Source organism: Bos mutus, chromosome 16, assembly GCF_027580195.1.
Source record: "Bos mutus isolate GX-2022 chromosome 16, NWIPB_WYAK_1.1, whole genome shotgun sequence".
NCBI classification, from domain to species: Eukaryota; Metazoa; Chordata; class Mammalia; order Artiodactyla; family Bovidae; genus Bos; species Bos mutus.
In genome coordinates this window covers 9,981,706-10,006,314 of record NC_091632.1, presented here as the reverse complement: position 1 = coordinate 10,006,314, position 24,609 = coordinate 9,981,706, and the positions used below count along the sequence as shown (strand labels likewise).

The 24,609-nt window shown below is 38.9% G+C and overlaps 1 protein-coding gene across 1 annotated transcript in view; it reads right to left on the bottom strand.

The window, feature by feature from the left end:
• Positions 1-10,184: 10,184 nt before the first annotated feature.
• Positions 10,185-24,609, bottom strand: part of ZBTB41 (zinc finger and BTB domain containing 41) — a 39,433-nt gene continuing 25,008 nt past the window's right edge. Inside the window, 5 exon segments of the mRNA XM_070384691.1 lie at positions 10,185-16,389; positions 20,792-20,818; positions 20,821-20,879; positions 21,881-21,986; positions 23,449-23,555. Of these exon segments, the coding sequence (XP_070240792.1) occupies positions 15,734-16,389; positions 20,792-20,818; positions 20,821-20,879; positions 21,881-21,986; positions 23,449-23,555 (955 nt within the window). The 3' untranslated portion in view covers positions 10,185-15,733.

Sequence of the window (24,609 nt, the reverse complement as noted above, 5' to 3'; positions counted from 1 at the left end):
TCCAGTGTTCTTGCCTGGAGAATCCCACGGATGGCGGGGCCTGGTGGACTGCCGTCTATGGGGTCGCACAGAGTCGGACACAACTGAAACGACTTAGCTGCAGCAGCAGAGCACATCATGAGAAACGCTGGGCTGGAAGAAGCACAAGCTGGAATCAAGATTGCCAGGAGAAATATCAATGACCTCAGATATGCAGATGACACCACCCTTATGGCAGAAAGTGAAGAGGAACTGAAAAGCTTCTTGATGAAAGTGAAAGAGAAGAGTGAAAAAGTTGGCTTAAAGCTCAACATTGAGAAAACTAAGATCATGGCATCTGGTCCCATCACTTCATGGCAAATTTGTAAGGCCTCCTCAGACAACCATTTTGCCTATTTGCATTTCTTTTTCTTGGGGATGGCCTTGATCACTGCCTCCTGTACAATGTCACAAACCTCCATCCATAGTTCTTCAGGCACTCTATCAGATCTAATCCCTTCAATCTATTTCTCACTTCCATGTATGATTGTAAGGGATTTGATTTAGGTTATACCTGAATGGTCTAGTGGTTTTCCCTACTTTCTTCAATTTAAATCTGAATTTTACAATAAGGAGTTCATAATCTGAGCTACAGTTAGCTCACAGTCTTGTTTTTGCTGAGTGTATAGAGCTGCTCCAACTTTGGCAGCAAAGAATATAATCAATCTGATTTTGATGTTAACCGTCTGGTGCTGTTCGTGTGTAGAGTCTTCTCTTGTGTTACTGGAAGACAGTGTTTGCTAAGACCAGTGCGTTCTCTTGGCAAAACTCTATTAGCCTTTACCCTGCTTTCATTTTGTACTCCAAGGCCAAACTTGCCTGTTACTCCAGGTATCTCTTGACTTCCTACTTTTGCATTCTAGTCTCCTGTGATGAAAAGGACATCTTTTTTGGTGTTAGTTCTAGAAGGTCTTGTAGGTCTTCATAGAAGGGTTCAACTTCAGCTTCTTTGGCATTAGTGGTTGGGGCATAGATTTGGATTACTGTGATATTGAATGGTTTGCCTTGGTAACGAACAGAAATCATTCTGTCATTCTTGAGATTGCACCGAAGTACTGCATTTCAGACTCTTGTTGACTATGAGGGTTTCATTCTCCTTGGATGGCAAACATTCTTCCATTAACCAGGCTTTTTATTCCTTTATGAAATGCTCAAGGAACACCCCCACCATCCCAAGGTACAGACTGAGGCAGCATGGGAGGAGGAGATATTACAGGACCCAAGTCATCTTTGCAGGTTGTGAACTCTGGACCCACTCAGCCCCAAGCTGTTGGACACCACTGATTTGATAACAGAAGTTTGCTTGTCACAATGAGTTGTTTGGTTCTTTGGATTAGATCCCCGATGGTAGACCTCTTTGTAAAGGACCAGACACCATATAGTTTAGACTTTGGAGGCCACACAATTTCTCCTGGAACTGTAGTGTAAAAGCAATCATAGAAAATGTGTAAATTAATGGGCTCATTTAATGTGTTCCAATAAAACTTTAGTTGTATAAAATCTCAGACCCTCACAGTTCAGTTCAGTCGCTCAGTTGTGTCCGACTCTTTACAACCCCATGAATTGTGGGGTTCATGGAAGAATGCTTGCCATCCAAGGAGAATGAAACCCTCATAGTCAATAAATAACCTAAATCAAATGAATTGCAGCATGCCAGGCCTCCCTGTCCATCACCAACTCCCGGAGTTCACTCAAACTCACGTCCCTCGAGTCGGTGATGCCATCCAGCCATCTCATCCTCTGTCGTCCCCTTCTCCTCCTGCCCCCAATCCCTCCCAGCATCAGAGTCTTTTCCAATGAGTCAACTCTTCGCATGAGGTGGCCAAAGTACTGGAGTTTCAGCTTTAGCATGATTCCTTCCAAAGATCACCAAGGACTGATCTCCTTTAGAATAGACTGGTTGGATCTCCTTGCAGTCCAAGGGACTCTCAAGAGTCTTCTCCAACACCACAGTTCAAAAGCTGAGAAAAGAAGAGAAGCTAAAGACAAAAGAGAAAAGGAAAGTTATACGCATCTGAATGTGGAGTTCCAAAGACTAGCAAGGAGAGATAAAAAAGTCTTGCTCAGTAATCAGTGCAAAGAAATAGAGGAAAACAATAGAATGGGAAAGACTAGAGATCTCTTCAAGAAAATTAGAGATACCAGGGAAATATTTCATGCAAAGATGGGCACAATAAAAGACAGAAACAGTATAGACATAACAGAAGCAGATGATATTAAGAAGAGGTGGCAAGAATACACAGAACTACACACAAAAAAGATCTTAATGACCCACTTAACCACGATAATGTGATCACTCACTTAAAGCCAGACATCTTGGAGTGCAAAGTCAAGCAGGCCTTCAGAAGCATCACTACGAGCAAACTAGTGGAAGTGATGGAATTCCAGTTGATCTATTTCAAATCTTAAAAGGTGATCCTCTGAAAGTTTTGTAGTCAATATGCCAGCAAATTTGGAAAACTCAGCAGTGGCCACAGGACTGGAAAAGGTCAGTTTTCAATCAAATCTCTAGGAAAGACAATGCCAAAGAATGTTCACACTACTGCATAATTGCACTCATCTCACATGCTGGCAAAGTAATGCTCAAAGTTCTCCAAGCTAGGCTTCCACAGTACGTGAACTGAGAAATTCCAGATGTTCAAGCTGGATTTAGAAAAGGCAGAGGAACTAGAGATCAAATGTCCAACATTCACTGGATCATCAAAAAAGCAAGAGAGTTTCAGAAAAATATCTATTTCTGCTTTATTAATTATGCCAAAGCCTTTGACTGTGTCAACAATCACAACAATCTGTGGAAAATCCTTCAAGAGATGGGAATATCAGACCACCTTACCTGCCTCTTGAGAAACCTGTATGCAGGTCAAGAAGCAACAGTTAGAACTATACATGGAACAACATACTGGTTCCAAATCAGGAAAGGAGTACGTCAAGGCTGTATATTGTCACCCTTCTTATTTAACTTTATATGCATAATATATCATGCAAAATGCCAGACTGGATGAAGCACAAACTGTAATCAAGATTGCTAGGAGAAATATCAATAACTTCAGATACGCAGATGACACCACCCTTAGGGCAGAAAGCAAAGAAGAACTAAAGAGCTTCTTGATGAAAGTGAAAATGGAGAGTAAAAATTTGGCTTAAAGCTCAACATTCAGAAAACTAAGATCATGGCATGGTCCTGTCATGTCATGGCAAATCGATAGGGAAACAATGGAAACAGTGAGAGACTTTATTTTGGGGGGCCCCAAAATGAATGCAGATGGTGACTTCAGCAGTGAAATTAAAAGATACTTACTCCTTGGAAGAAAAGTTATGACCAATCTAGACAGCATATTAAAAAGCAGAGGCATTACTTTGTCTGCAAAGGTCCATCTAGTCAAGGCTATGATTTTTCCAGTGGTCATGTATGGATGTGATTGTTGGACCATAAAGAAAGCTGAGCACCGAAGAATTGATGCTTTTGAACTGTGGTGTTGGAGAAGACTCTTGAGAGTCCCTTGGACTGCAAGGAGATCCAACCAGTCCATCCTAGAGGAGATCAGTCCTGGGTGTTCATTGGAAGGACTGATGTTGAAGCTGAAACTCCAATAGTTTGGCCACCTGATGTGAAGAGCTGACTCATTTGAAAAGACCTTGATGCTGGGAAAGATTGAAGGCAGAGGAGAAAGGGACCACAGAGATGGTTGGATGGCATCACTGACTGGATGGACATGAGTTTGAGCAAGCTCTGGGAGTTGGCAATGGACAGGGAGGCCTGGCATGCTGCAGTCCATGGGTTTCCAAAGAGTTGGACAGAACTGAGTGACTGAAGTCAGCTGAACTGATGTATGGATGTGGGTGGTAGGCCAGATGTGAGTAGAGCTACACTTCATCTTCCTCTCGGGAGTAGATGACAACACTCTCAAGAGCAGTATTTGCATAGGTGCATCTGGTCCTCTTCAAAGGGGAGATGTGAGTCGGTTCTCTGCTGACTCAAAGACAGCAGCCAACAGATTGGGCAGCTGGTCAAAGGTTTGGAAAAAGAAAAATGAAAAGTTGGTGACAAGTAGATTTGGGAAGGAGAGGTATGTTAAAGGACCTCCCAATATAGGGACAGGAAGTTAAGAAATTTGTGTCCCAAGTAAATGCCCATCAGAGAGCATCCATGGCCAAGAAGGAGTTCACAACTCAAGCAAACAAGATAACCTGTCATGCTCAGGTGTCAGGACCTCTTTCTGACTAACAAAGGCCAAGCAGAACCCCCAATGTAACACCCCTACCCAGGATCAGCCAGCTGCCTGTGGTGTGTGGGTTACATTAAACCCCTTCTGTCATGGATGAGGTGGTATTGTCCTCTCTGGAGTGGATGCATTTGCTGAGTCTGGAGACTGTACCTCCCCATGGACCCGGAGAATGCTTCTTCTGGAACCAAAGAATCTGCGGTGGTTTTCAAATAGTGTCTAAATTCTCAGCCACTTCTTCAATTGAGTTCAGTCACTCAGTCGTGTCCGACTCTTTGCAACCCCATGAATTGCAGCACGCCAGGCCTCCCTGTCCGTCACCAGTTCCCAGAGGTCACGCAAACTCATGTCCATCGAGTCAGTGATGCCATCCAGCCATCTCATCCTCTGTCGTCCCCTTTTCCTCCTGCCCCCAATCCCTCCCAGCATCAGAGTCTTTTCCAATGAGTCAACCCTTCGCATGAGGTGGCCAAAGTACTGGAGTTTCAGCTTCAGCATCAACCTTCCAATGAACACCCAGGACTGATTTCCTTTAGAATGGACTGGCTGGATCTCCTTGCAGTCCAAGGGACTCTCAAGAGTCTTCTCCAACACCACAGTTCAAAAGCATCAATTCTTCTGCACTCAGCTTTCTTCACAGTCCAACTCTCACATCCATAAATGACCACTGGGAAAACCATAGCCTTGACTAGATGGACCTTTGTTGGCAAAGTAATGTCTCTGCATTTTTATATGCTATCTAGGTTGGTCATAACTTTCCTTCCAAGGAGTGTCTTTTAACTTCAGGGCTGCAATCATCATCTGCAGTGATTTTGGAGCCATCCAAAATAAAGTCTGACACTGTTTCCACTGTTTCCCCATCTATTTGCCATGAAGTGATGAGACCAGATGCCATGATCTTCATTTTCTGAATGTTGAGCTTTAAGCCAACTTTTTCACTCTCCTCTTTCACTTTCATCAAGAGGCTTTTCAGTTCCTCTTCACTTTCTGCCATAAGGATGGTGTCATCTGCATATCTGAGGTTATTGATATTTCTCCCAGCAATCTTGATTCCAGCTTGTGCTTCTTCCAGCCCAGCGTTTCTCATGATGTACTCTGCATATAAGTTAAATAAGCAGGGTGACAATATGCAGCCTTGACGTACTCCTTTTCCGATTTGGAACCTATCTGTTGTTCCATGTCCAGTTCTAACTGTTGCTTCCTGACCTGCATATAAGTTTCTCAAGAGGCAGGTCAGGTGGTCTGGTATTCCCATCTCCTCCAGAATTTTCCACAGTTTATTGTGATCCACACAGTCAAAGGCTTTGGCATAGTCAATAAAGCAGAAATAGATGTTTTTCTGGAACTTTCTTGATTTTTCAATGATCCAGCAGATGTTGGCAATTTGATCTCTGGTTCCTCTGCCTTTTCTAAAACCAGCTTGAACATCTCGAAGTTCATGGTTTACGTATTGCTGAAGCCTGGCTTGGAGAATTTTGAGCATTACTAGTGTGTGAGATGAGTGCAATTGTGCAGTAGTTTGAGCATTCTTTGGCATTGCCTTTCTTTGGGATTGGAATGAAAACTGCCCTTTTCCAGTCCTGGGCCACTGCTGAGTTTTCCAAATTTGCTGGCATATTGAGTGCAGCACTTTCACAGCATCATCTTTCAGGATTTGAAATAGCTCAACTGGAATTCCATCACCTCCACTAGCTTTGTTTGTAGTGATGCTTCCTAAGGCCCACTTGACTTCACATTCCAAGATGTCTGGCTCTAGGTGAGTGATCACACCATCGTGATTATCTTGGTCGTGAAGATATTTTTTGTACAGTTCTTCTGTGTATTCTTGCCACCTCTTCTTAATATCTTCTGCTTCTGTTAGGTCCATACCATTTCTGTCCTTTTTCGAGCCCATCTTTGCATGAAATGTTCCCTTGTTATCTCTAATTTTCTTGAAGAGATCTTTAGTCTTTCCCATTCCATTGTTTTCCTCTATTTCTTTGCATTGATCGCTGAGGAAGGCTTTCTTATCTCTTCTTGCTAGTCTTTGGAACTCTGCATTCAGATGTTTATATCTTTCCTTTTCTCCTTTGCTTTTCACTTCTCTTTTCACAGCTATTTGTAAGGCTTCCCCAGCCAGCCATTTTGCTTTTGTGCATTTCTGTTCCATGGGGATGGTCTTGATCCCTGTCTCCTGTACAATGTCACGAACCTCCATCCATGGTTCATCAGGCACTCTATCAGATCTAGTCCCTTAAATCTATTTCTCACTTCCACTGTATAATCATAAGGGATTTGATTTAGGTCATACCTGAATGGTCTAGTGGTTTTCCCTACTTTCTTCAATTTAAGTCTGACTTTGGCAATAAGGAGTTCATGATCTGAGCCACAGTCAGCTCCTGGTCTTGTTTTTGTTGACGGTATAGAGTTTCTCCATCTTTGGCTGCAAAGAATATAATCAATCTCATTTTGGTGTTGACCATCTGGTGATGTCTATGTGTAGGCTCTTCTCTGGTGTTGTTGGAAGAGGGTGTTTGGTATGACCAGTGCATTTTCTTGGCAAAACTCTATTAGCCTTTGCCCTGCTCATTCCGTATTCCAAGGCCAAATTTGCCTGTTACCCCAGGTGTTTCTTGACTTCCTCCTTTTGCATTCCAGTCCCCTATAATTAAAAGGACATCTTTTTTGGGTGTTAGTTCTAAAAGGTCTTGTAGTTCTTCATGGAACCATTCAACTTCAGCTTCTTCAGCATTACTGGTTGGGGCATAGGCTTGGATTACTGTGATACTGAATGGTTTGCCTTGGAAACGAACAGAGATCATTCTGTCATTTTTGAGATTGCATCCAAGTACTGCATTTTGGACTCTTTTGTTGACCATGATGGTTACTCCATTTCTTCTAAGGGATTCCTGCCCGCAGTAGTAGATATAATGGTCATCTGAGTTAAATTCACCCATTCCAGTCCATTTTAGTTTCTGATTCCTAGAATGTTGACATTCACTCTTGCCATCTCTTGTTTGACCACTTCCAATTTGCCTTGATTCATGGACCTAACATTCCAGGTTCCTATGCAATATTGTTCTTAACAGCATCAGACCTTGCTTCTATCACCAGTCACATCCACAGCTGGGTATTGTTTTGCTTTGGCTCCATTCCTTCATTCTTTCTGGAGTTACTTCTCCACTGATCTCCAGTAGCATATTGGGCACCCATCGACCTAGGGAGTTCTGCTTTCAGTATCCTATCATTTTGCCTTTTCATACTGTTCATGGGGTTCTCAAGGCAAGAATATTTAAGTGGTTTGCCATTCCCTTCTCCAGTGAACCACATTCTGTCAGACCTCTCCACCATGACCTGCCTTTCTTGGGTGGCTGCCGGGGACCAGCCCCGGCTGATCCAGGGTATTCGAAGGAGAGACGGCGTAGGCGAAGATCAGGATACGATAGCTTCAATTAGATATTAATTAGAGATGTAAGGAGTAATAGAATGAGGATAGCTCAGTAGGAAAATTCAGTGGAGAAAAGAGGCTGAGTGGCTTGGTTTACGCGGGAGACCAATAAAACTTCAAGACAAGAAGCTTGCACCACTTACGTAGGCCACAGGCGTCCTTCCGTTCTCCCGAAGGAGAGGAGACACTGAGGCCTCCCCGGTCGGATCTTAGAAGCCCAGGCATAATTAGTAAGCATGGTGGGTTCTGCGCTCCAGATGGAGACTGAGCCAGAGTGGGAGAGAGAGCGACATGGGGAGACCAGTCTTTCGAGAAACTGATCCCAATTCTTTATTTTCCATGGTCTACTTTTATACACTGAGATGTTATGCAAAAGTCACGTGGGGTCAGCAGTCCTGACAGTGGCCCCACAGGACATGGCTTAGTTTCATTGAGTTAGACAAGGCTGTGGTCCGTGTGATCAGATTGGCTAGTTTTCTGTGATTATGGTTTCAGTGTGTCTGCCCTCTTACAATACCTATTGTCTTACTTGGGTTTCTCTTACCTTGGACGAGGGGTATCTCTTCACGGCTGCCCCTCCTGACCTTGAACGTGGAGTAGCTCCTTCAGCCGTCCTCCACCCGTGCAGCCACTGCTCCTTGGACGTGGGGTTGATCCTCTCAGCTGCCGCCCCTGACCTCAGGCATCGGGTAGCTCTTCTCGGCCGCTGCTCCTGACCTTGGGCGAGGGATAGCTCCTCTGCCCCTTCTTGCCACTGCACTGCCATGAGCTTTGACCTCAGCTGCAGGGGAGATCTTGAGCCAGAGCCACCAGCTCAGCCACTAGACTCCTGACCCACCGGACCTAGCAGGCAATAAATGCCTGCTGTTTTAAGACACTGTCTGCTATAATTGGTCTAATATGTTACACAGCAGTAGAGAATTAGGTTTTTCATACAGCACTGACTCCACTGGGAAGACATGCTTCAAAGAAATGAACTCCTGTCCATGGAGTTGACTGAGCTACCATCTGCCCACAGAGGCTGAATTATGGTGCCAGATGCAGACAGCAGCTGGCAAGGCCAGGCGTGTCCTGTGACACAGCTTGTTCCTTTTATAAACCTGCAGTGGCCTCTCCTGTGGCCAGAGTGTACAGTTCTGGGAGTGAGGGGCACCGGTGAGAATGGCCCTCACTGTCACAGGGGACAGCCCATCCATGAGGTTTTCTGCACTTTAGACTTCTTGGGGAAAAACAGCAGGTGGCTGCTTCAAGCATAATAACTGTCATTAATGATTGAAAATATATTAATTCAGTTAAGTTGCTCAGTCGTGTCCAACTCTGCGACCCCATGAATCGCAGCATGCCAGGCCTCCCTGTTCATCACCATCTCCCAGAGTTCACTCAAACTCACGTCCATCAAGTCCGTGATGCCATCCAGCCATCTCATCCTCTGTCGTCCCCTTCTCCTCCTGCCCCCAATCTCTCCCAGCATCAGAGTCTTTTCCAATGAGTCAACTCTTCGCATGAGGTGGCCAAAGTACTGGAGTTTCAGCTTTAGCATCATTCCTTCCAAAGAACACCCAGGGCTGATCTCCTTTAGAATGGACTGGTTGGATCTCCTTGCAGTCCAAGGGACTCTCAAGAGTCTTCTCCAACACCACAGTTCAAAACCATCAATTTTTCGGTGCTCAGCTTTCTTCACAGTCCAACTCTCCTATCCATACATGACCACTGGAAAAACCATAGCCTTGACTAGACGGACCTTTGTTGGCAAAGTAATGTCTCTGCTTTTGAATATGCTATCTAGGTTGGTCATAACTTTTCTTCCAAGGAGTAAGCGTCTTTTAATTTCATGGCTGCAGTCACCATCTGCAGTGATTTTGGAGCCCCAAAAAATAAAGTCTAACACTGTTTCCACTGTTTTCCCATCTTGCCATGAAGTGATGGGACCAGATGCCATGATCTTAGTTTTCTGAATGTTGAGCTTTAAGCCAACTTTTTCACTCTCCTCTTTAGCCACTTCAATTTAGTTCAGTTGCTCAGTCATGCCCGACTCTTTGTGACCCCCTGGACTGCAGCACACCAGGCGTCCCTGTCTATCACCAACTCCCAGAGTTTACAAACTCACGTCCATTGAGTCAGTGATGCCATCCAAACATCTCATCCTCTGTTGTCCCCTTCTCCTCTTGCCTTCAATCTTTCGCAGCATCAGGGTCTTTTCCAATGAGTCAGTTCTTCGCATCAGGTGGCCAAAGTATTGGGAGTTTCAGCTTCAGCATCAGTTCTTCCAATGAATATTCAGGACTGATTTCCTTTAGGATGGACTGGTTGGATTAAAAACCATTAAATATTAATGATTTATACATTTAACATAAAATATTTGAAATTATATCTAGCTTATGAAAAGTGAATAATATTTTAATACCTGTGCTCCAAGAGTTTGGTTTTCTATGTGTTCACTGTCTTTTCATTCAATTTTTCAGGAGGCAGGCAGAGCACTGTGCATTGTCATGCTGTGAAAATGTGTTCAATAAAACCTAGAATGCTTTATTAGGACCAAAGAACTTTATTTAAATATCAAAACAAGACAAAGAACTAGTTCAGCATACAACACACTTCCTAGTCTTCACAGAGAACTGAATTTTTCTATAAAGACATTGATATTCAGGAAACACAAGACAGTCAAAATATCTAGAAAACTCACAAGATACTTTACACACAGTTGACAAAATTATAAATCTTGGTATTTTAGATTTTTCTTTGTAGTTGCTTTTAAAAGTTCTAATGATTAAAAACAAAATTTAAGATTGGAGTCTGAAAACAGGTTCAAAGGCATTTCCACTTTAATGTACATCATAAATCTCATAATCCAAGTGCCCACCTCTGTGCTCATTTTTGGCAGCCTCAGTCATCAGCTGTAATACAGTTTTATCCACAGGGATAAGAAAAGTCCGATTGTTACAAGGAATAAAAATTGTGTAATCATAAAGCAGGAATACCAAGCAACAGGGTGAAATAACAATAAGTGTGCACACTCTTCATTCAAGAAATGTTTTAGAATCTCTAGCAGTAATATGAGCACCAAAATTACTTCTTTATCTAAGAAGTTAGGGGGGGAAAGCAGAATAAAAAGACATATCCATTTTGTATAACCTCTATTCTCTGAATATAATTCTTATTTTCTCTTTATACGAATGGCTATAGAGGCTCAATTTAAACTATTTAGGGATTTTTCAACAGTCACAGACTCAAGATGAGTGCACAGCAAATTGAAAGATGAAGAGTAAATACAGGAAAGATACTCTCTCCACCAGCCCTTCCCCTCATTCTTCACATGACCTACTGCTGCTACTTCTGCCTTCTTAAGGCCACTGCCAAAGAGGAAGCGCAGAATGTATGCCACTAGTCCAGAATAAAAGTACCTTGAAGTAGAAACAATTTTTGAAGAAACAGGGAATAGTCCCCCCTCCCCAAAAACCACTACAGACTTTAGAGAGGAATGTGCAAAAGAAAGGGGAGGACCTAAAAATAACTGTCTGTGGTTCCTAGAAATTACTACAAAATTATTGTCACATTATCCATTATTCAGCCTAATAGCAAGTGACATTTACCATAACACTATTACAGGTTTTAGAAATATGACTTGACTCTTATTAAAAAATACATTTTGAGTCATTTAAAATTTGGCACTGAATCTTAGAATGATCCAAATACGACTTCAAAAGTCCTAATTTTTCCTGAGTTCATCAACTCAAGTTGTCGGTTGGGATGTTGCTTTTTAGAGACTCATCTCAAACCATCACCTTTGGCTCAGTTTTAGGCAAACTGAGCGAAGAAGCTGCTTTTTAGAGCAGGGTGGTTTGGTAACGGATTATTCAGAAGAAAAGGTGGGAGATGGGAGGAGATGGAGAGGCAGACACACTGCTCATTTTATTTGTCAGATTCCTCTAGTGAGTATCTAGAGACAGGCCCAGGAGTGGCTTTGCAGTAACTAGAAAGGCCACAATAGTAAAGATTAAAAAAAAAATTCATACTAGTACTTGATGCCAGTTTCCCTACAAAAATATAAAGCAACCTAAAAAAAAAAAAAAAAGACTGTTGCCTGACCAGCAGGCAACACAAACATAAGACCCATAACAATAACAAAACAACCACAATCATTTATTAACCAGCACAACCTAGCCAGCAGAGTCAACTCTAAGCTACTACAAACTGCTGCCTCAATCTGAAAAGGCACAAAGCATTCAATCCAGAGATGACTGGGCATGGTCAAAAGGACACTGTCGCAGAGCTGATGCTCCACATCTGACTTCCCACCCATGATACAGCAGAATGACCTGTGAGAAGAGAACGCAAACTTACATGCACACACACCAGTTAACGGTGTTTTTAATTCATTTGTTAATGACAGAGTGAAAGCAATGAATGATTTTTGAATACCTACTAGCCCTTAACTAATAGCTTATAGTCACTCACTCTGCCAAGATGTTTTGACAATTTTAAGGTTGACAGAAAAGTATTAGTGTACCTACTTCATGATGTACCATCACTTTAAAGGAAGTCACTTAATAAAGCACCAGTTTAAAACCCTATTTTTGCTACTCTTCTTCAATAAATGACTAAGTTACTTAAAAGTATGCAAAGATCACCACCTTCATAGCTAGTGAAATCTTGCTGGCATGAAGAACAAACCCTAATCTTAAATGGTATTTTAGGCTGCAAAAAAATAGGTGGGGTTTGTTACAAAAAAATCTTCAGTTTGTCCTAAAAAAATTCTAAGGCAAAATTATTTTAATAGTGTAGTGTAAAAAATCAGCTTATTATTATTTAGCAATTAATAGTGTCCACTTAAAAGATAACATTCAATTAATTAAACTGAGGAAAACAGAGTATTCTTACTTGTAATTGGCTTGTCAGTATGACTACTCCCGGAGTATTTTCTTCTGTTCTTATTTCTAATACATATAAACACAAACACTTATTCTTAGTATTCAAACTAATGATTTTTTTTTAGAAAATCCATAATCCTAGGACTTCAACTGTGCTTCTTTGGACAAATATTTATTCAAACAACAAAGAATTTAAATTCTTTTAAACTATTTTAAAACCTACTAAAAATCTTTGGCGTATTTACGTAAAAATGCATTAGGTTAACAAATTTCTACATTTGATAAATTATTCAATTTACATAATAAGTGCTAACAGCTATCAGCTACAAAATTAATTTAAAACAATAAATTATGCTCATAAAATAAAAAATTCTGAATGAGGCTGACCTTAGTTGCAAGATTCAAAATTTTAAGTATAGTTACAGAATTCATGGATTTTAGAGTTAATGGAGCATTTGCCCCAAATACTCAAAATCAAATGTGACAAACACTTAACTGAAAAGAGCAGGCCTCATTTCATATTTTTTGTGCCAACTTCAAAAACTTATATATACATTCAGTTTGCCCAAATCCATGAGGTTTTCACAATTTTAAGACTTCTTATATTCTAATTTGGAGATTAGAGGCAGAAGATTTGTTTGCCCGCTGAGACTATTTCTTCATAAGAATTATACTACCTACCTCCCATACTATTTTTAAGATTACATGAGAAAATGCAGTGCCTGGCACCTGGAAAGCATTCATTAATGCTCTATTTCTTCCCCTATTAGTAGCTCTGCCACTTACTAACGATGTAGGCTTAACCTCAGACTCTTCATCTCTAACATGGGAATACAGCATGCCATTTCTACTTCAGAGCTGGCTATGAGGTTTAAATGAGTTAACCGTCAAAGCATTTTATAAAACAGTAAACTACTTTTCAAGTTTAAGTTATCTACAATAATAAGTAAATATAATTATGTTTCACTTTATATAAGAGATGTATTCAAGAAAAGTTCTATACTGTAAACCAATTCCTACAATCAAATTATATATTTAAAGCATTAGGAGATTATTATTAAAAGAACCCTAAAGTCAATACCTTCAAAAAGCAAAGTATTCTTTTGAATGTGAAAATGCAACACCCTCTTTTTCTGCTACCAAACATATAATATACCACACACATATACATATATACTATTTGCCTTTGTCTAAGTCCAGACTTTTCTACATTGTTTTATATTCAAGGCAGGGTACATTTTTAAAAGTGATTTCTTTTCATCATAGTAAGTCTTTTAGTTAAAAGTCTTTATGATAAAAATCATAAAGAGATGTTTTTAAAAGTCAGTTTGAAAGACAAATTAATAGTACCTTATATAGTCAAGTTCTATCATGTTAAGTACCCCAGACACAACATTTCCACACAAAAGTAAGAATGCTTTAAAAAGAATATTGATACATTGCTTGTATCTATCAGTTATAGGAGAATTATAACCAAACTTCAACAAATGAGGCAAAACTCAGGTTGGCTTTACTAGTTATATGAGCTACTTTGGTTAACTGCCCCAATTCTCAACTTTTTTTTTTTTTTTTCCACTAGTGTGGTAAATATTCCTGCAAAGTACCTTCATTTCTTAAGTGCTTCAGCAAACATGTTTCCACATTATTAAGTGGTTAAAATTTTTTGCTAAACTTCATTATTTTATTTGTGATTTTTCTTTTTCACAAGGGCTGGGCCAGACTTTACAGTTTACACAAAAAAAGTGCTTAAAGCAATTAGGAGTGTAAACAAAACTGAAATAGAAAACTCTTAAAATTGCTATTTTCCAGTAGTTTACATAAGGACATGCTAATAATAAATCAACCCTGCCTAGTCTCTAATCCTTCAAGCAGCTCCACTAGGAAACATCCTAGTTTAAGTTTAAATTGACTTCAGAGTATGGAAAGTGCACATCTTTAAGGTATTTCACAATTTTGGCTGACTTTTTGTTTTCCTCATTTAATTTTAATCAGTGAGGTTTTGCTCCAACTGCTATTTCCTTTTACCAAGTCCTCAACTTTTGTATCATACAAACATAAAAATTAAGGATAATCACAGACATTAGGGTTATGTGTAAAGTAAAAATAAAGATCTAGGTTACATGTATATCTGTATACAAGGAATGGTTTGCTCTAATTAAAGTAAATGAACATTTAGTTCAGTTAGACATGAATTTTATAATTTGTTGGCCCCTGTTCTAATAATTAAACAAAAATCTCTAGGTTCTATTTCCCAGAGTTACAGCTGGCCAAGGTAAATGAGACCAAAAGTGGCTTGTTAACTGAATTTTAATTAGTTAGATGATGATATATGCTGATATACTGTTAATGTTTCTGAAATAAATGACAAAATACAAACAGTTAATTTACCTTAAAAAATATCTAGTTAAAACTGCCATATTTTGCTTTTAACACATTGTCAACTTGTATAATTTAATGCCTACATCTGTATTTCCATTTCTTATTCATAATAATTGAAGCACAGGCAAAAACCAATCATTTGGATAATTATTTCAGTTCTACATTTCATTTAACAAGCTAATCCTACATTAGTCAGCTTTCTGGTCTTGAGTCTGTCAAAAGACCAAAGAAGAGTGATACACTGAAATTACGGCCAGATGGAAAAACAACACAGATCGATCCCAAGACTTTCTTATAAATTCAAATTCCTAATTTCATTTTTTTTTAAATCTGGAAGAAATAATCATGAAACTTAAGTCAGGATAAGGAACAGTTGCAATTATCAGTACACTCTGACATTCTTTCTTAAAAGGTACATGTTCCTTAACACTTGTTTGGAAGATGGGGAAAGGAGAAAAGAGGAATGAGACTAAAGGAGAATAAAAACTTCCACCGATGTTTAAAAACAAATACCCCCGTAATGTCAACAGCTGATAGTTTTGAAAAGTTAAGAGAGTTAAAAATTAGCACTAAATAATCTTTTAAAAAAAAAATCACAAAATGTCTATTTCAAATATTATATACCTCAAAATGGGTCCAAATATTCAAATATGTTCAGTAAACAGAGATACATATTTTTTTGATTGGAAAAGCATCTGAGGACTTGAGAAACTATACAGAAAATGAAAAAATAGCAGCCCCACTAATTTAAAAGCCGTCAGCGCTAGGCTACCATTGTGCATAGCCACTGAAGAAGTCTGTGGAATGTTTAGATCTGCTCATGAATGATGCTCACTATTAGATATGTTTTGTACAGCAGTGGAGTTATCAAGGCCCAATAACGTTCCAAGGTAAGACTGTTCTCTAGGATCGAGCATCTGTTCGGGTCGGACTGGGTGAACTATATTTGCAGGCTGAGGAGTAAGTGTGTATTTCTCCAGAAAAGCTAGGTCAGCGGCTCGAGGGTAATCCGTGGCCGGCGGCTGTGGCGACAAGATCTCATGAGTAGGGGGCGGGAGGGTGGTGGTGTGGCGCACCAGGTCACCCTGCGTGTCAGGCATCTGCACCGGGACCAGCGTCACGGGGACACACACTTCGGCAGACACGTTCTGTAGCATGGTCTTGGCTTCCGACTGGTAGACTTTGGGCTGCTCCATGTATTGTTTTGTTTCTGTTTGAAAGATTTTATCGTCAGATGAGTACTCTACCGGCAAGGACACGAGTTTTTCCTCAGAAGCACTGAGAGGGTCATCGGGAGACTTTATGCCGTGAACGTGGTCAATGTGGTATTTCAGCTTGTCCTTCCGTTTAAATGTCGCATTACAGTGCTGACAGTTGAAAGGCCGGGCATCAGAATGAATGACCAGGTGTTTTGTTAAAGTTTTCTTAATTCTAAAAGATTGATTGCAAATTTGACACTTGTATGGTTTTTCACCTGTTTGAACATAAATGAAATTAACCGTAAAATACATTCAGTTAAGACAATAATATTAATTAAGCAGTAAATTTGCCATGTGAATACTTACAAGAACTTAATAAAAGCAATTAATATATGCTATCATAAAGTGGAGGCAGTATAGTAACTGGTAAAGAAAAAAAGAGAATGAACTCAAACATCAGAAAGATCTGGGTTTGAATTCTAGCTGTACCACTTACCAGGCAAACCTGGAGCAAACCCCCCAACTTCTAAGCACAATTTCCTCACCTGTTAATAGTACCTGCCTCACAGACTGGTGAAAGGACTGAATGAGAAAAGTAAATAGTAGTGCTCAGCATTATCCTGGCACATGGTGAGTACCTTATAAACTCACGCTATTGTTACTACGGCTTGCTCTCACTATAGCCCCTAAAGAAGCTGTAAAACTAGAACATTTGATTTCTTCCTATCAAGAAGGATTAAAAACTAAAACAGCAACTCTGACTAACCTGGGGCTTTGGATTGGAATAAGAAGTAGTAATACTGGTGTCTATAGCCTGAGATTAAAATAAGGAGAGTTGATCAGGATCAAGAATAAGGAAGCCAGTTTTTGGCTGTGCCTGAGTCAGGTTCTCACACTGTAGTTTTTGTTTCTTCCTGTTAATGGTATAAATTCTTAAAGTAGCCAGGGTGGTTGGTTAATCCCCAAAAGGACTGATTTTGTTACCTTACATGGAGAGAGGGACTTTGAAGATATGATTAAGCTTAAAGACACTGAAGTGGGGAGATTAACCAGGTAGACCCAAAATCACATAGATTTTTAAAAGCAGTGATAACTGAAGATGAAGGGGTAGGACAGCTGTGACAAGAGGACTCAAACCCACACTGTTGGTTCTGAAAAAGGAAGGAGGAGGCTAGGACTCAGGAAATTCGGCAGCCTCTGGAACCCGAGAAGATCTCAGCTTACGACTAGCTACAAAACTAGAACCTCAGTCCTACTCCTGAAAGTCAATAAATAATCCAACCGAGTGGGAACAGACTCTTCCCTAGCAACTCCAGAAAGAAATGGAGCCCTACTAACATTGACATTTTTAGCTTGGGTCATTCTTCTCACCTTATAAAGCTGTCACATCATAAGCTTGTACTGGAAGCCACTTACATGAGAGAGATACATAAGACAAAGTGGACAGTCTAATATACATATAACTGGAGTCCCAGAAAGAAAACAGAGTATAGGTCAGAAGCAGAATTGGAAAGAAAAAATGGCTGACAATCTTACTAAATGAAAGGCATCAAGTCATAGATGCAATAAGTTCTATATATCTAAAAAAATATTAATACAAAAGAGGAAAAAAAAAAGCATATCTGGGCACACTATAAAAAACTATCAAAAATAAAAGAAAAATCTTAGCAGGCAATTAAAAAGAAATACCTTTTAAATGAGCAACAATAAGACTGACAGTATATTTTTCACCAAAAACTGAAGAAGGTCAAAGAGGAAAAAATGACATCTAAAATACTGAAAGAAAAATAACCACTAACATAAATTCTATAGTCAGCCAAATGTCCTCTATAAAGTAAAATAAAAACATTTTCAGACAATCAAAACCTAAGAGAATTTGGTGCCAGCAGATATGCACAAAAGGGAATTCTTCATGCAGAAAGAATATGATTCCAGGTCAAAGAATGGTAATGCAGGAAGGAGTGAAGAGTAAAAATGAATAATACAAGTTATTTAAAGCAAAATAACAAAATAATAAGGTCTTATGTCACTTAAAGTATATGTAAAATTAAAACACACACAATGCATAAAGGGTGACAGACGAGGTGTCGTAAGGTCTCTGAATTGTCTGAAAAGGGATGATGAGCTAACGTGAGATAGAGTCTAATCATTTAAGAAAACACATTGTGATCTACAGGGTGACTGCTAAAAGAAAACTGAAAGAATATGCAATTAACAAGTAAACCAAGGGGAAAATGGGTAATAAAAAGACTTCACAATTACAAGGAAGTGAAGACAAGGGAAAAAAGCATTAAGTAACAGATGGGACAAACAGCACAATGACAGTTTTGGTAAATAACATTTTCTTGGAATGTGGTCATGTTCTTTTTATTTATACCTTGTCTATGGCTGCTTTCATGTTACCACAGAGAGTTGAGTGCTTGTGGTCTGGACTGCTGGGGCCACAAAACCTTTAATGTTTATTATCTGCTAGGCTGCTGCTAGGTCGCTTCAGTCGTGTCCGACTCTGTGCCACCCCATAGATGGCAGTCCACCAGGCTCCCCCGTCCCTGGGATTCTCCAGGCAAGAACACTGGAGTGGGTTGCCGTTTCCTTCTTCAATGCATGAAAGTGAAAAGTCAAAGTGAAGTCGCTCAGTCGTGTCCGACTCTTGGCGACCCCATGGACTGCAGCCTACCAAGCTCCTCCATCCATGGCATTTTCCAGGCAAGAGTACTGGAGTGGCTTGCCATTTGCCTTCTCCAATGTTTACTCTGCAGTCCTCTACCAAAAAAGTAGTTGACCTCTGCTTCAAATGATCCCTCTATCTCATTTTGTAACTGCCATTAAGTGTTGTCCTAATCTGTAAGAGAGCTCATTTCCCCAGTTTTCCATGGACAGAGGGACTTGTCCCTAATTCTAACTAACTGTGACATATCCAGAGATGAGAATTCCAAAATCACTGGTTATCAATTAATTACTACAAATCAATGTTTAAAAAAAACTTAATGCAGTTATAAAGACAGCCCTTAATAACTTTCTCCTCTAGGTAATTCCTATAGTTTTACAGTTCTTAAATCATCAATGGTTTCAAATTAACTTTTAACTATCTCCTTCAAATCATGAGTTTATTCTTAACTAGCATTGAGAATAGTATTAATATAGTTTCCTCATTTCTTACTCCTATTTATGTAACTCCCAAATTAGGACTTTTTCATTTTCAGGGAGATGCGTTTTTATGTTTAACACAGTTACTGTACCAGTAACAAATTCCTTTTTCTATTTTAATTTTTAAAAAATATTTGGCAGTGCCAAGTCTTAGCTGCAGCATGGGGGCTCCTAGTTGTGGCATGCAGGACCCAGTTTGCTGACCAGGGATTGAACCCAGGCCCCCTGCACTGGGACCACTTAACCACCAGACCACCAGAGAAGTCCCAGTAATAGATTTTTTACTGTAATTTTATGCTATTGAAATTGCCCAAATTCAGTTATTTCCAATTCTCATTAAATATGAGAAATATAAAATAAATTAATTTCCCTTCCAGAACGGCAGCTTGACAAATTCCAAACTAAATATAAAGCAAACAGCCATAAATGTATTAATAGCTTTCTTTCTTAAAAAGAAGGAAAAGAAAGATAGCACTATGTCGTGTCCAACTCTTCCGATTCCATGAACTGTAGCCCACTAGGCTCCTCTGTCCATGGGATTCTCCAGGCAAGAATACTAGAGTGGGTTGCCATTTCCTTCTCCAGGGAATCTTCCCGACCCAGGAATAGAACCCAGGTCTCCCATATTGCAGGCAGATGCTGTACAGACTACGTGGGAAGCCCAAAAAGAAGGAAAGAAAGCTTTAAAAATTATTAATTTACATGAGAAGTAAAACAAGAACTATGACAGCATATAGGAAAAAAATCCAACAATCTATGTTTCAAAATATGGTAGAATTGCCAAAGGAAAAAAAGGAAAGATTTAGAAAATGATAAGTCCTAGAAAGGGCTTCCCTGATAGCTCAGTTGGTAAAGAATCCGCCTGCATTGCAAGAGACCCCAGTTCGATTTCTGGGTCAGGAAGATCTCCTGGAGAAGGGAAAGGCTACCCACTCCAGTATTCTGGCCTGGAGAATTCCATGGACTGTATAGTTCATGGGGCTGCAAAGAGTTGGACACGACTGAATGACTTTCACTTTCAAGTCCTAGAAAGCAGCTGAAGTGAATCATTCTACTATAACTACCTATACATCACAACTGAATATGTAAAAAGGAAAACCATACAATGGTTGACTTGATAAGCAACAGCAAGGTCGTATCTGAATTACTCTTTTAAAAGATAAGGAAATAAAATGTCTTCATAGAGCCATGCAGATATAGAGGAACCATAAACAACCAGGAAAGGAGAAAATGAGAACTGAAAGTTAAATAAATTCTCTATGGAAAAAAATTTCCCCAAATTCTACAAAATGATATTCAAAAGTATTAAAGCTTACATAATATGGAACAGAATGATCAGACTAATGTCCATTCATGATACCAATTTTAATAAGTAAAAATTTTACTGGCAGGAAAAAAACCAATTTCACCAAGAACAACAAAGTATAAACATCCATTTATCACTTCTGAATAATTAGACTATATACATATATATAAAATATATAAACAAATATATAAATATATATATATAAAATACCCATCAGGTTTTACCTGAATGTGTCCGAAAATGCATTTCAGACTTGATTTGCCTTTAAAAATTTTCTTACAAACATCACATTGATGAAAGGTTGCTTTATATCTAAGAAAATAAAAATATTTCAGTGTTTTAATAGTGAAAATAAGTTATAACTTCATACATAACTGTCTCATTATTAAAGCAGAGAATAAAATGAACATGGAGATACTTTTTAAACATCAGCCTTAACCCTGGTTTTTCCTCCTCCATTTATACTCAACAAATAAATCTATAAAAAGATGTCTTTAGATTTTCAACTTTAAACTACTTTATTTTAAGCTTTAAATCATCAGAATTTTATATATTATTTTCTACTTAAAAATGAGAAGGAAAAATTATAGGGACCAAAAAAAAATCAATGAGATGGGTAAGTGGGGGCTGACCACAAAAGCGCACCGTGGAATGATCACAAGGCTCCACTCTAGACCCACTCCTAGCAGCCCTTGCAGAACGTGTAAGAGACAAATTCTGGTTCCATGATTATCTAGGTCAGCATTACACTAAGTTTCCCGATATCTTAGACCATTTGATCCAAATACCTACTCCAAGAACATGAATTCTTAGGACATCTCATACTCACACAATCCAAGTTATTAAGCCTGGATATCTAAATTGTATTAAAAAGTTGATATTCAAAGACAGTACATACCTCCTTCCATTAAAGTACCATTTATCAGTGTCATTAAAGGGATCTAAATTCTGACAACATTTTCCAATAATTGTTGTCATATTAAGTACAAAATGTAGGCAGTATGTTCATTTATATTTAGCTCTCCAAGAGCTACCGCAACCAAATATAAATGAAATCCCCAAAGAAGGCCACAATTTTATATTAGTCACTCACTTCAATGTCTACCATCTCCCAGTGTTTGAATCAACTGAAAACAAGTATGAAAAATTATGCTACATTCAATTCCTTTACATCTGCAGAGAAGCTAGATAAGCTGGAGAAAAGGTCACTGATTAACCCATCCTCAATTAAATAAAATAAACTATGAGACAACTTTTCTCCAACCTAGCTTTATCCAAGGTGATGATGATGAGAAACTTTGCCTGAAACTTACTTTTGCCACACCTTCTCTCCAAGGTGTACACTTTTATAATGAACAGTGAGATGATCCCTACGGCCAAAGCATTTTCCACATTCTTCACACTGATGAGCCTTCTCACCTTAAAGATCCAAATATTTTTGTTATAATATGCATGTCAATCTTTTTTATCCCCAGAAACAAATTATCCAGCAGTTAACACACCATGGTAGAAAACAGATACCAGAAAAGTAAAGCCACCCTTTATCCGGGCTCTTTGCCTTATATTAATACTCAAATTTATGTTTCTTCAGTGACTCTGTACTTATTTTTAGGAATGTGAATCCTCCTCCCCAGTTGGAGAAGGAATCGGTAGCCTTTTGCTGCAGACTTCAAATCTTGACTTTCAGTGTAACAGGGTGAGATAATGAAAGGACTTCACAACTCAGGATTTTTTTTTTTTTTTTAAGGAATATATAAGTCTGGATATCAAACACCTCAAATAAATATACAATGAATCAAGATGAGGCTGTCTTATTGTTTATAAAAAAGGACCTGAACATTTTCAGATCTTTACACTTTACTTTTAAAGATTTTTCATCTGTGGGGATTTCTTACATTTGCAATGAGCCAAAATACAAATATAAAGGAAAGTTCTAGAAGAGTTCAATTTGTCACCTCTATTCTCATATTCAGTTACAAAGGCTTGCTCTTTAAAAATCAGTCTCATTACCCGTGTGCAATTAAACCATGTGACTTCTAGAATCAGAAATTTACAATTCTCCTCCTGAAAATGGAAATGCACAATGCCAAAGTCATCAGAACTTTAGCACTATTAACAGTGGTGATAACAACTGCAGCCTGCCTCACGGGGATCATTAAAGAAATTGTTACATCTGCTGCACACTGTCCATTTAAATTATGGTTAAAATAATAATAATAATCACCTGTTCTACTGGGCTCAGAGAGAGATGGCTCTTTCCCATCATTGTGCTCATAAAGGTGGCTCTCTTAGCACTTCCTGAACATCAATCTGAGAGGAAAATATGAAAGAAATCCCCAGAGTATAAAAATTATAAATACAGAATAAAGATCTGAAATTGATCAGGATTATTAAGGTGCTCTTCCAAAGATACGGTTTCAAAAATTCACTGGTACATAAACTTTAACACCCCAATTACAATGATCCTCTTGAGGGATCTAAGTTTTGCTAGCTTCTTTCAAATCCAATTAAAATGAGAAATATAATCTTGACTTCTTGATTCAAAAAAGTGCCAATGGTAATAACTTCACATATCCACATTATATACAAAATGCAAATTTTGAGAATCTGATTGAAACAAATTTTAAAAGTCAGTTTGTGATCATAAAGGGTAACCAAATGATTAAAATTACAGAGACCAAAAAAACATGTCACAAAATTATGTCTCTTTTTAAAAGAAATGCTTAAAAAAGCTTAAAAAGATGCTTTTTAAAAAAGCTTTTATAATCAGCATTGTTTACAAAGAGGTGACCAAATATACCAAGCTATTTAAATTACAGCCAGCACAGCCATGGTGTGGTTTTTCAGGTGCTCTGGAAAATCGTTACAAAGTGCGCCTCACCTGAATGTATCTTCTTGTGCTTCGTAAGGTGATCATGACGAATGAACGTTTTCCCACATTCATCACACTCATATCTTTTATCATCATGATGTACTCGTAAGTGAAGTCTACAAAGAAAAAAAAATAAATGAAGCCCACTGACACCGGTGACAAGGAAAGAGAAAAACTCGATTAAACTTTCAATAATGCGAACTGGGCTGCTACTCAACCACGCTCACCCATCATTATTTGCTCCATTTCTGACTTCTAGGGGCCTTCCCGCTTCACACCTGACTCCAGGGTCCCACTCAGCTGTTTTTGGGCAGCACTTCGACATCTGCACAGACTCCACTACCTCTGGATGACATTCCTTCCTGACATGAGGCTCCTAACCTGCTTCTGGGAACCTACCGGACGTCTAGGGGTGTCAGCCGGTGTTGCAGGACTGAATGGGACAGAATCAGAATCGACAAACGAGGTAAGTGCACAAGCGACAGATGTGTGATGAGAGCAAATCACTGAGAATCAGTCCTGTTCTGGACAACTGACACCGCTTACACACTGGCAACTGAGAACTTAGCAAAGCCGATAAGGAATCAGCTTTCTGACAGTCACACTTCACTCCTTTCCTTCACACCAACCAAATAAAGTGTGGCTCATTTTACAATCACCTAGAAACAGATTATAAAAGGCTATCATAAATAACAGATTATGAGAATTCATTTAACTTGAGTTATTTTTATCCCCACAATATTCCATCTGTATACATCCTAGTGAAATAAACAGCCTTTCCATTCAAGTTGTCAAAACAGGTGTTGATTCTGCTATGACTAAAATCAGTAAAATCAGCATTCTGTTTAAACTTAAAAACAGGAAATAACAGTGTAAAAACTAAAATCCTGAGAACACTGATAAGATTTAAAATTGTATACATATTTCACAATAAGTAGTCATCTATTATTTATTCATTTAAAAACAACTTTTCATAAATTGCAATGGTGGTCAGCATTCAGCTGTAAAAATAATCACTTAAGTTACAACTTATTTTCAGAAAACTTTCTAAAATTGACAATCCTCGAGTTTTCAATTTTGTCATATTTTTGTAACAAAAACATTCTTTGACAATTAGGACTGAAAAAATACACCAACTTTAGAACACCAGAGTTTTCATGAATTTTGATT